This window comes from Chroicocephalus ridibundus, chromosome 8 (genome assembly GCF_963924245.1).
Source record: "Chroicocephalus ridibundus chromosome 8, bChrRid1.1, whole genome shotgun sequence".
NCBI classification, from domain to species: Eukaryota; Metazoa; Chordata; class Aves; order Charadriiformes; family Laridae; genus Chroicocephalus; species Chroicocephalus ridibundus.
In genome coordinates this window covers 3,385,044-3,398,417 of record NC_086291.1, presented here as the reverse complement: position 1 = coordinate 3,398,417, position 13,374 = coordinate 3,385,044, and the positions used below count along the sequence as shown (strand labels likewise).

The following is a 13,374-nucleotide window of genomic DNA, read 5'->3' as shown; positions in this document are numbered from 1 at the left end:
ACACACATATGGCCAGAGCCACAGTCTCCTTACAATACGCGCTCTAAGTCAGTTCCCGAAGTAGTGCTGGGGTCACATCTAGAATTAATTGTTCTTATCCTGCCCCGTTACTAAAGTTACCACAGGAGGATGCACAGGCACGTGAAAACCACGGACGTGCTAGGAGTGAATAATGAAAGCGAGGAGGAGGAGGAGGAAAGCATTTTCCTCACTAGGTTATAATTCTTGAGAGCTGAACAATACGATCTGGATAATCCTCACCTGGATGTCTGCATCTCAATCACAGCTCCACCAACAAGCGTAAATTCATTCTAAATCAGACCTGACTTCAGCGGTGCTTGTGATCATTGCTACCATCACTCTAGCATACAGAAGTTATTCCATAAGGTTGAAATTAGATTATGCTATTGGTTTTTTTCAGGCCAGTGAAGAAAACTTATTTACCTTTTCCAATACCATTAAAGTAATCACTGAATGGATAGATTTGCCTGCCCCAAAAAGCATTTTGGTTACAAAGATCTGTAGACAGAGACTGACATAAAGATTGTTTCCTCTGGAGTGAGGGCGAGAGAAGGATACCACATAAGAAGTCATGTTCTTCTAAACCTAGAAGAGATAGATTTTGTGCCCCCAGAGCTAGGCAAAGCACCCGTAACCATCCAATAGGATGGATTAAGAGAAACCTGTTAGAATCCTTGAAAAACAATTCAGTCCTTCTCAGCCATGCTTTCAGGTTCTTCTCCTGCTCCTGCTTCTACCCAGTCCAGTGCCACGATTTTATCCAAGTGAAAACTGCTATGACTGTTTATGGACGTGCCTCTCCTCCTTTGAAGGGGCAAGACAACCCTTGGCTGTAGTGCAACGATCACTCAGCACACCTTCAACCCACTCAGGCAACTCTGATGTCTTTAGCTTCATGCCTTCCCTGACCCAGAACGGAACCTGCAGCTGATGTGCACAGGACAGAAAGCTCTACTGCCTCCAACTAAACCTCCTCAGCGCAGGAATCACAGCCAGGTATTCCAGATACCAGCAAAAGTCGCTGAGAAACCAGGAGGTGTGCTGGCTGGGTGGGTCACATTGTCCAACCCTGCTGCACCTTCTAGACTCTGCCCACGAAGGCTGGGAGTTAATAAAGCTTCTCTCTCTCTCTCGGGTTTCTTTCTGGGTGGGTTTTTTTTTGGTAGGCGATTACAAAACACATTTTTATTAGGTCATCTGTGCACTGCAGAGCATATCTTCAGCATCCCCTGAAGTGGTTCTCAGGACAACATTAAACCAGTGAATTGTAGCAACTGCCACAAGGGCAGAGCTGTAGCTGTAGTCAAGTCATTTGTAGGTGATGCACATCACACGGATCACTTACTCCTTGACAGCAGCTCTTGAAGACATCAGACTTTCAATCATCCAAGAGCGTGTGTGTTCCAAGTAAAGCTACTCAGAAGCCTTCCTGCTAATTTGCATAAATTAATAAAACGCACACACATTCTCTAAACTGCTAACTCATTAGGTAAATGTTGTGATAGTTCACATATTAACAATTGTTTGTTTAAATTACGTACTTTCTCAAAGTCTCTCTGGGAACAAATGCAAGTTGCAGAGGGCACCTTATCTACTAGGTGGTTGTGACTGCACATACATCTCACTTTGTTACAAAATTAGTGCAACTTCTCTCTAAAAAGAGCTAAAAAGATACGGAACAAAGAAAGAAACAAATGCTGAAAGTAATTTTACTTGTTCGCATTCCCTAATTTCTTTACCACCCCAGACGAGCAACTGCTGACTAAAATGGCCTAGATTTTCAAAAATGCCCCTCGGGGTTTTGACGTCTGAGATCTAATTTTCAAAACACAAAGCATCATTTCATCTAAACACAAAGCATCAGTTCAGCTGAGCTGGCCAACTAAAAGTCAGGGCACATGGAATCAGTAGCCAGGACAATAATTTGTGAGCCTCCTCATACCAGCCAGCCATCCTGCAAAACTTTAAATATGAAATCAAGCTGACAAATACCACGGGGAACTCACTTTCTGTTCACAATCGCCCAGTCTTCCGTGTAACTTCTTACACAGTCCCTCACATGAGGGTCCATCTCACTGTTAAGAGAATAAAAACAAACACCTTCAAAATCACAGAAGTGATAATGACCTCTTAAACATCCATACTTCCACTTTGGTTTGTATTTTCTCTTTCAGGCATTTACAGAGAAAAATTCCAGGCTTCAGCCTTGGAGGTGCTCAAATGCAGAACAATTCATTCCCTTGAGCGAGGTGCCACCCTGTCACCTCCTACCTCTCCTCAGGCACGGCCGACACAAGCGTTCGACATTCTCGGGGGGTGTACACAACCTCGATGTCATCGGGAGGAAACTCAAGCAAGTCTCGCAAGGGTCCAGACTCCAGTGCAATTGGGTGTGTAACAAGGTATTCCTCCAAATCAACCGGCTCCACGGCTTCTGTAAGCGGTACCTGGGAAAAGACAAGCGATGGAAGGGTCTTCAAGCAAGGCGAAAGAAAAAAGAAAAGTCACATGCACATATTCTACTTTCTTTTTAAACCAGCTCTTCTGCCTTGTTGAGGAAACTTGATGTAACATCAGACAAAAATTAACCCTAGTAGTGTTAACGTTAGCTAACACACATCACAAAGCTATTTTTCACGTCTTATCTTTTATCTGATATTTCTCTGGGTATTTCTATGATGCATACCATCATCATCTAAAAAAAGTACAAATTTAAAAAAAGGATTTTCATCAGGAAATTCATCAGTTTGCATCATAAGAAAATTTTGCACTTTGTTTTCCGTGTGTACGACTGTATTTGTTTTTACAATGCTCTGATCACAATGGGAGCCTTCACCCCGATCCAAGATGCAAGAACCCTCGGCACCCCCAGGCACGGCCCCCAGACGGGAATCCAGAGCAAGGGCTGATTTACCAGGAACTCAGGAAGCCACAGAACGCTGAAGACTAACATTATTTTGAATTAAACCACTTCTCTGGGGAACGCAAAACACAACATTTGTCTACCACAGGTGCAAGTTTAACCACCTCTTCTCCCTGATGTTAGGACCTTTAGTGCCACGATGACTCTGCCCATGCCGGGAAGGGACTCGGCTCTAAATAAAATGGGCACAAAGCTTGCACCCGAAGCACAAGGAATGACTGAATAAACGCATGTGCAGGAAATCAGGAGATTTCACTGGCAGTACTGATCTCACCATAATGAAGTGAGCTTTTTTTAGACATGTGTAAAAAAAAAAAAAAATTGCAGAAGCTAGATACATACATTGCATAACCGTGTATTTTTACATATGTATATTGTATAAATGCATATATATATATTCCGATGTGAGATCATTATGCTATGAGGCTGTACATAAACATAGACATTAAGAAAATGAAAGACTAAAAACAAGTTTTGAGGAACCTGTCTCTGCAGCAACTGACAGATTTCCTAGAATTCCCTGGCATATCCCAGCAAGGCTGAGTGGTTTAATATGAATCACAAAAACACATCAAAATTCAGCAATTTTTCTCTGCTACTTCCTCTTTCCTGGCATCCAGAAGATTTCTGTGGGACAGGGAACTATCCTGTAGCTTGTCTTCTGTTGGAGATGACTTTCGAAAGAACAATTACTGCTTAAGTTTTAAATGTGCTTCTCAAAAAAATTGCTACACCAACCTCATATTCCAGTTTTGAAATTTCTGTTGCCAAAAAGTTCCGAAATGAATCAAGGAAAAAGATTTGGCTAACACAGAAGGTACTGAAAGAATCTCTCCTACCACGGCCAACTTCAATGAATGCTGCAATTTTCTTAAAATACAGAAGGCAAATCCTTCAGCAGAAAAATGGCGTGACTCCACTGAAGTCAGGTGAGTTGAACCAGATGACTTTATGCCAGATAAGAATCTGATCCATCAAAAAGATACGATGTCTAGAAACTCAGTATTTAGTGCTGCAATTTAGGTAAAAGGTACAAATTATTTTCTGCATAAAGAAATGCATCATCATCCATTTAACTCTGACCCCATAACCTTTTTTCCCCTTCTAATCCCGACTCTTGAAATGAATTTAAAGTATGCGATTTGGAGAACTTTTGAAAATACAAACCGGATACTTTTAACTGTTTTCATCACTGCAAAACTCACAAGGAGCAAAACTTGTCATTGCTCTTTCCCACATCACAGTCAACATGTCATCACCTCACACTATCTGTTTCTTGCATACAGATAGACCAGCTCCATTTGGCACCAGATAACTGCCAAAACGTACAGCAGCGAAGTGTGACAGATTATTATTGAGGAATTGCTAAGAGTGCAAGTTTTTTCTACTACTATTGCTACTTTGCCTGCAGATAATCCTTTCCACTGATAAACCTCAAACCCAAAGAAAAGCAAGAACCCAGAAATGGAGATTCCTTGCAAATGAAGATAAAAAATAACAAAATCACTGGGAAAAAGCCACGGAGGTATTGGGTAGCAGAGGTGCTGGGAAAAGGCCCTCTCTCTGGTCGTCTCGTGGCCAGTCCTTGCCCCATCCAGGCAGCCATGCAGCTCTGCGCCAGGAGCACCACCGCTGGAAGAAGGCCAGAGGGTTAAGGCAGCCTTGGAGGGTGACTTAAAGCTGCTTAACTGACCCTACTTTTAAGCCCTAACATTTTAAGACTTACTTTTCCCCCTCCTGCTGAGCTCCCTTCCACACTGGCAGCTCCAGAGCTGGCATCTTCCAGTGTGTTTGCTCACCAAAATGGAGCTGACCACGCAAGTGTTGGGCTTCAGTCCACGTGAACTCATTTACCTCTGCATCTCCCCGGGCGAACAAAGAGGAACCTTTTCCTCATTGCCTCCTCTATTTCTAATCCCTTCATCCTGATAAACATTAGAAAATTACAACAGACAAGGAAAAAAAACTCCATATTAACACAGCGATGAAGGGGACACGCAGGACTGAGCAGACACAGGGCAGAGACTGACACCGCCTGAAACGCACCGTGTTTCCCCATTCCTGGCATTCTACATCTCAAATGTTATTTGTCCAACAAAAGCATTGGACAACAGGTGAAGGAACTGGCTACCTAGTTAAGAAAATAGGTAGTTTTAATCCGGAAAGGCGGGCAGTGCTTTCGGGGCTGTCCAACACCAGCTCCCGGGCTTTCCAAGCCCTTCGTACACCTCAGGATTAGGCCCAAGGTTGCACTTCACAATTTTCCAGTTTGTCGCTTTGGATAACTATTGTACCATGAAGATGTAAACAAACATAAAAGTCAAACCCAGAAGCCTGTATTAGACTCACCATCTGTGCAGCCAGAAATACTGTCTAGCACCTGAGTAAACAGGCCAAACATAAATTCATGGTTATGAAGAAGAACTACTTCGTGTCAAGACTATTGGCAGATAAAAGGCAAGCACATTATTTTAAGCTTTAGATATTTGTGGGGGAAGAAGTGATGAAAGAGGAGGAGGAAATAAGGATGAACAAACACACCAAAAGGAAAATGAACCCAAATGGCATGCCAGTGTCTGAACTGAGCCACGGCAGCTCCTCTCATGGCTCTCACTGCTGATGCCTTAACCTTTCCTCCGTCCCGCATCCCTCTGAAGTAGTGGATGAGCCCAAGAACAGACACTGCATACAATGGCTATTCCCATGTTATCTGCAACCTGGCCAAAGTCACCTGAAATCATCATACGAACCCATCGGATCAAATGCACGCACCGAGGGGGCTGGACAAGTTCAGATAAAGACCAGGTTGTCCAACCTCATCATCCCAGCCCCACCGCTGACCAAGGAGCAGAACCTGCTCTACCATCTCACTTCCAAGTCTCCAGGCCCAGCTCATCTCCTTGTGGCACCAGGAAAAATAAGGAAGCACCCAACAGCCCGTTCCCCTGGCCTAGAAGGACTGTGATACTTGCTTAGTTTACAGAAGTTTCCCCCTGATCCTTGTGCACCCCTCTGATGTACAGCTGATCTCCAGATTACCACCAGAATAGCAAATCCCACTTTCAGCTGCACATTAAAAGGTTTTGAAATCTGCTGCTGCAGAAATGGGGGAACAGTGGAGGAGCTACCAAGCTGTCCTCTCCCACAGCCCAGCTTGCTGGCAGGCTGCAGACAGCCATCTTCAATGCCGTCATCATCCCAATTCCAGGAAGGGCCTTTTCGATTCCTCCCGATAGCTCCTACGAAGCAGCAGTAGGTGCCTCCTCCACAAAATCCAGCCGGTTTTTCTTCATCACTTCCAAAGGCACAGTGAAAATTTCAATCAAGTATTTGCAAACGTGCAGTCCACCTACCAACCAGTTAATAAGCCTAATGGGGAAATACTGGAGCGTTACTGTAAGAAATAATTGACAGGGTGTCCGTTTCTTCCAAGAAGAGTTTATTAAGGCCCTCCAGAAACCAAAGCTGTACAGGGGCTCTGACCATCTTCCCAACCAGGACTATGGAATAGTCTAAACTAATGGCAAAGACACACTAAAAATATGCAAAGGAAAGCCTGCTCCCAGAATCGCAATTGCTGCTCTTTTAAGAAATACTCTTTGATTTTGTGCGAGCTGTAATTACGGATCAAATTTTGGACAACCTTTCAGACAAGTCCTTAACACAGTTTTCACTCAGTCTTTATCCCAGGATCAGACACTGCTGCCTCACTCAGGGCAAGGGCGATTCTGGTGCTATTAAAATGGATAAGACTACCTGGGGAGAAAGGAGCTGCTGGGTATGAGTAAGAGGGGCATAACCTGCTCCCTGCTGACGTAAACACCAAGCACAACGTACTGATACACTGAAAGTACAGAAGAAATCAAACGGGACTCTCTTTTTTTTCCACACTTACACAGCCCAATTACCCCGAATCAAACACATCGCTTGCAAATAAGCATTCTACATATATATGACCTTAACCCAGCCATAGCCACATGCTCTGTCAGTTTAACTAAGACACCAGCCGGATTGTTTTGGCTTATATGAGCTGTTTAACACACACATTCTATAGGTGCATCCGCATTGTTGTGGTTACGGCTCTCAGCAGTTGCATTACAAAACCCTATTTCAAAGGTTTACAACTCTCCTGCAAGAGGGACAGTCAAGCTTTCTTCTTCAAGGCTGTGTTATTCTTCACTGTTATATCCCCTTAAAAGCTTGAAAATAAAATTTCGTTTCCTATCGACTTTGTCCTTCTCCAGACAGCAAACATTGTATTTTGCTGTAGTTTTAGTGCACCACTAGCCAAAACATGTCTCCATCCTATTTATGTCCTCCTTTTGAGCACCTACCTGTATCATCGTCATCACTTACAGAAGAAGCATCTGCACAAATCTGGTGACGGGGGTGGGATCATGAGGGGATGGGACATGGCACAACTCCAAGGAAGGTAACACAAACCCCTAGTTACTTTACCCAAGCATCGCACCCAAGGGCTCCAGGAGCAAAAGGCTAACGTGGGTGGAAAGCTACACCTGGGGCACCATGCTGCAACGCTCATGGCTTATTCCACCCCACCAAGGAAGCTAAAAATGAAATGCAAAGGGCAGATTTGTATTAGACCTGCCCTGTCAAGCACAGAGGACTGCAACCAGCTCCCTCGTGCACAGAGCAGAGCCCTCCAACAAGCAGGACTCCCCATGCATCCCAGCGACCAGGGGCTTGCCGAGAGGAGATGCCGGTCCTGCACAAGGAAGGCAGACACTGCTGTGCCCAGAGGGAGCGCAGCCAGCAGAAGCGTGCAGGGCAGGGAGATCCAAGCGGCAGCAGGGCTGCCTCACTGACAGAGGCAATGGGGATACTAGCCACGGATGCACTTTTCCATCATGCTCAAAAAATGACCAAAGGATAAGTATTTAATTAGCATGCCATTTAATTAGCCATTATTACATGCCCTTACCTGAACAGCCTCCCCCTCCAGTTTGCTGCCTTACTGAACCAATTACACCTACGCTAGTACCTAAAGACCAAAGGTCTGCTCTCCTGGGCACTCTACAGAAGCTCAGTAGGGATCACAGCAGCAACTAGGGCAGAAAAAGGGACGAATTATTAACTCCATCTCACGGATACTGACTGAAGCACAGAAGTCCTGTGTAGATCACTGCTGCGTGCCCTGATGTCCACAGGCATTCAGATTTTTGCCTGAAAGACTTTAACCTGTCCTTTCCCTACATGAACAGCTGGGCAGAGGGGATATTTCTAGGTTCTGTTGCAGATGTTTGTTGCTGCCTAACTCACACGTGTTGTACTGACCATCATGAGTAGCCTTGTGGGACACGCTCTAAGCAACGCACTGATCCCAGCTATGATTTGGCAGACTTTTCCAGCTAGCATCTGTCGGCACAGCCACAGAAAGCACCGTGTCCCTCACATTTCCTTCTCCCTCCCTCACCTCTGCCCTCCCAAGACGCTTATTCTCACGGGGAGCCACAACAGCATTTTAAATGGCTATGACGTGATGGCTTGGCAGGATGCATCTGGCAGAACACGGATTTGAACCCAAGTTGCTCGTGGCCCAATCCAAGAGCAATTTTCCTTTTATCTAAAATGAGATGCATAACTCCCAAGGGCAGAGACCCAGTCTCTGCGAGGACCACAGCACAATTTGGGGCCCTGTCAAAATGACAATGGCAAAGACTAAAAGGTTATACCTCCTGCCTCCTGTGTGGGAGTGAAATTCCCTGCAAGGACATGATAAGGAACCTTGAAAAATTAACCTTGCAGAGCTCCTCATCGCAGGGAGGATCCTGACTATTTTTACTTGGTGGCTAAGTGCTTCTTCAAAATCAGGGTGATATTTCTTGCCAATTTTGAAAGTAGGACAAAGTTCCATCCTAACTTCAGTGCCTCCTTAAATATTTAACAATTTATAATGTGCTAAAACTGTAACAGGTTGTGCCAAAGCTTCGAATTCTAAATTAATACCAACTTCCCACCCACTGCCTCCCTGGGCAAAATCTTGGAAGGAGGGAAGAAGCAGATTAACATTTCAAAGCTGAGCCCCAGCCTTCTCTCAGCTATTGCTAAGTCTCCAGGGCAAATAGTCACTTCCCTTGTTGAGCATTCAGGAATGCAGATGGCCTGTTCTTGCTGTGGCAAAATCCGTCACCCTTAAAGGGATACTGGTATCTTGGGGAACTGCAACAGGAGTCAAATCTGATGTACCGTAGGAAGGATTCAGCATAAATCTGAGAACTCGGGAAATGTAACACACCAAAAAAAAAAAAAAAATTTTCAGGCAAGTTAAAGAAGGTAATGCTTTAAAGAAATATATTTGCTAAAAAGAGGCATCAGATTTATTTTTAAGTGTGAACTACAGGCCACAGTCATTCTAAGAGGTTTTGAAACATGAGCGGTGCAATATTAACCACTGACAATGCTCAAGTAATTAAAAAACACGTTTTACTTGCATAAACTACATTTTCTTTCACCTTACTCCAAAAACGGTCATCCACTGGATCCAAATTCTAAGAATCACATATTCGTCTACTGCCATTACTGCATTTCAGAAAACCCATACCCCTAATTTCATAAGCCTGATGACTGCTGAGCACAGAGAACTCCTGCGTTTAATTTTTTGGCTGCATTTATAATACATGGAAATATGCAAACGAACCAAGAAGATTCCTAGGCAATCTCTGCTTTTCATCAAACACAGACAGCTACCAGCCCTCAACAAGGATGACACCACCCCAGCCATAAAGTGCAGTCATTACCTCCACATATACGCGTACTGCCTCTGGAATGCAGTTCCCTATCTCCTGCTTTGCTCTAGCTCTTAGTACTTCTTTTGCATGGTGTTTTGAAAGACGTAATTACTATAGCGAATAGCTCATAAAAGTCCTTCATTTCAAACTGTAAATGTGCCTCAAAAATTTCTGTAAGCATTCTCTGTTAAAGCAAAAATTGTTTTAGAAATAGTCTGGAGCCTCCATTTTTAAGATCTCAGAATATTTAGTATTAAGTTCTGGATTCTTTCTACAGACAAGCCCAATGATCTGCAGTGTGTGTCAAATTCATGTAATATCACAATGTTTGAAATGGAAAAAGCCTCTAATGAAAGGAAATATTTGTAAATCCCCTAAAGAGGGATCCTACATGTAACAAGTAACAGCCAGTCACAAAACCTGTGAGATGTTTTATGTACAAATATTGCTAGGTTATTTGCTATTATAACTGGTTGCTAATATAAGAAGCCATTTGGGTATATAAATATTAATATTAATCAGAGATTAATTAGTTATCTGGGAATACTAAAGCAATTTCTTACCAAACCCTGAAAGACACGAGTTATGCCTCCGAGGATGGGTAAGAAAAAAGACAGTATCTTCTTTGATGACTAAGAATCATGTAATTTCACCAAGAGAGTATTTGAAGAACACAAAGACTTCGACACAGAAGTGCTGAGACTGATCTGCAAGAGCTACCCTCTGATAAATTGCACCAAAACTGAGAGCGCAGAGACTGAGACAACAAAAACCTCAAAGCTCCATTATTAAAGAAATGAAAAAGCCAAACAGTTTGACCAGAGACTGCAGAAAAATCACAGGCTTCCCACTTTTGGTGGAAACACTACATCAGATCAGCAGAGATGGATCCCTCCAGACCCTTGGGGTCCTCTCAGGCAAACCATGGTGGCTCTGAACTGTGCAAGCTGAATCACGGTAACCACAAACGTGCATGCTCTTCTGAGTGGAAAATACCTGGCACAGTCACGTCTAAATTATCAGTGGACAATTTATCCAGTGTCTCCAGATTAACCAGGAGACACACAAAGATGCCAGAGCTGGCGTTGCGCAGAGCTGTCTATGCTGTTTAGCTCAGGAGCAGCACAAGAGGACAGCTGAAGTGGTTTATGCACGTGCCCAGGTGAAGAAATTACTGCCACATTCACGAGGAGCAAAGCCTCACCCAACAAACCACACAAGTCCGCGTCACCTTTGGGCACAGACAATCCCAGTGTCTCCGTACACCTGAGCAGCCCTGCTGCCAGCAACGAGCCCCAGCAGTGGCACAGCCATCGCGGAGCAAGGCTCAGCCCATGGACTGACGCTCTGGGGACCACAGTGGACCTCCAGCCTCCAGTCACAGAATCCCAGAATGACAGGGGCTGGAAGGGACCTTCAGAGATCATCCAGTCCAACCCCTGTCAAAGCAGGGTCACCCACAGCAGGCTGGAAAATTTTTACATTGCAATTTGAATCCATTATTAACATTTTTTTGCAGTTTAGGATACTAGCAGCATTTCCACTAAACATCAGTTTGTTTGTGCATTTTATTCCTGAAAAACACGTATCGCAACTAACTTCAATAAATAAAGAGTAGGATTTAATGGCATTTTTAGATTCTGAGTATTTATTAACAGGCCTGTCACAAATGCTTCGTTTACGTAACTGAATTTACTTGGTATAACAGCATTTAATTAAGATTAATTATCTCTGCTAATGTATAAGCTGGTTTAAGTTATTGCAGATAAATGAGTCTCAGCAACCTTTCAACAGAGACCAGACTCACTGACTTAACACACAAAATGCTCGTGACCTCTGCAACAGGACTCACTACTGATTTTAGAAAGACTACGTAGCAGTTTTGATTTACTAAAGAAAGCGCCTGCACCAGAGCAGAGTTAAGTGTGAGTAATCCCTAATGGGAGGAGGCAGGGAAGAGGATGTGGATGCCTCTCCCATCCTCCCCTGTCTGACGAGGACAGACCATTCAGCAAGGCAGGGCAAAACCTCCAGGAAATACATATAATGGGAGTCACTATTAAGCCTTAATCAGCTTTGAGAGAGCATTAAGACTTGGCTCATTTTCCTTTTCATTTTAGTGATTTTGGTGATAAAATTACTTGGCTCTGAACACTTCAAAACGCCCTTTTCTATGCCACATAGGATAGTGTCATGTTTTCCCTTGCAGTGTTTTCCATTCATTTGCACAAATTATCTCTTCTTCTCCTTTTAAATGATGCTAAAATAAACAATGAAAATATACAAAGGAACCTATATTCTCTCATTGAATAATTAGATACTATCTTTGAATACACAACCAAAGTCTGCCATCCAATAAATCCAAGACAAAGCTTCAATTAGCCCCGATAATGCCCATAAACCCGCAGTGCTTTACAAAGATATGTAAATGTCAGCACCTTTATTTTATATCCAGAAAATGGAGCGCTGAAAGCAGACGTGGTCAGATCACATCATGTCCAAGAATCCAGACCCCTTTATTCCCAAACTAATTAGCATCCCTTATAACAGTGCTCCTCCTCATAATAATATTCAACTATGCGGTAACATACATCGACAGAGAGGATATATTACCCCTAATCCTTTGGAAACAGCTGTGATTTTTCTGTAAAACAACGTAGCATACATTCATTCTGCTTATTTGCAAGTTCCGTGAAATGTTGCTCTTCTAATTAAAATATATCTCTGAAGATTAAAAAAAAAAAAAAATTAAGAAAATTTTATTTTCTTAGAAAAAAAAAAAGTCAAGTTTTGGACAATAACAAAAAGCATTTCAAGGACTATCTTTGGCACTCAAAAGTGAGGCATTCAGAAATCCAAGACTATGTAAGTCTTTATCTAATTCAAAAAATATAAATATTAAGCAACAAAAAGGTGCTGAATGTAGAACAAGACACAGAAACAGCTGCCCTACAATTGAAGAGAGGTCCAGATACCTAGTGACTATCTTCTGTCCTTTGGTAACATCATCTGCCCTCACAAAAGGGCAGCACACATAGGGAAAAAACCAGACTACGAGTCCGTTTGCAGGTACAGAACAAAACTCTGCTCTTCCTACACCGAAGCAGCACAAGAAGCAGCCATTAAATCACACCAAGATTCAGAGAAAGCTTTGGGTCGCTTCGACAGTAACTCATGCTAATCTCTGACAATCCACAATCCAGCTTCATCCAGGTAAAACTACTGCAGAAATCCAGAGAGGAATCAAGCCTCTGCCATAGTGCAGCACCCAGCAACAAGCAGAAATGAGCAGTGCAACAGGGGGTGAGCAGACAGAGTTAACAAGCACCACAGCACAAGGAGTTGCTCAGCAGAAAAAATAAACTTGGAAAGAAAAGAAAGTGGTTAGTCACGAGGGATTATAATAGCCCATAGTAAACAGTCCGGTTCATCAAATAAACAAAGCAAATACCCCATCCTGCAAGATGCTGGGGAATTCTTTGAAAGGAAGTGCAAGCTCTCCACTTTCAGTGCGTTCAATCCATGAGTCTGGTGGTGAGAAGCCCCAGTTCCCACGAGGGAATACTGAACCTCTCGACGCACCAAAGATGAGCACAGCATGTGGCTTACAACCCACACACAAACAGCAAGGTGCAAACGCACACTCCATTTACCGGTGGATTTAGAGGGACTTGCAAAAGT

General features: G+C 43.3%; 1 protein-coding gene across 21 annotated transcripts in view; it reads right to left on the bottom strand.

Moving 5' to 3' along the window:
• Positions 1-13,374, bottom strand: part of DOCK7 (dedicator of cytokinesis 7) — a 117,323-nt gene that overhangs the window by 80,847 nt on the left and 23,102 nt on the right. For all 21 annotated transcript variants that reach the window (XM_063342737.1, XM_063342738.1, XM_063342741.1 and 18 more), the window contains 2 exons: positions 2,293-2,468; positions 2,028-2,096 (listed from right to left, as the gene is read on the bottom strand). In XM_063342737.1, the coding sequence (XP_063198807.1) occupies positions 2,028-2,096; positions 2,293-2,468 (245 nt within the window). The remainder of the gene's footprint in view (positions 1-2,027; positions 2,097-2,292; positions 2,469-13,374) is intronic.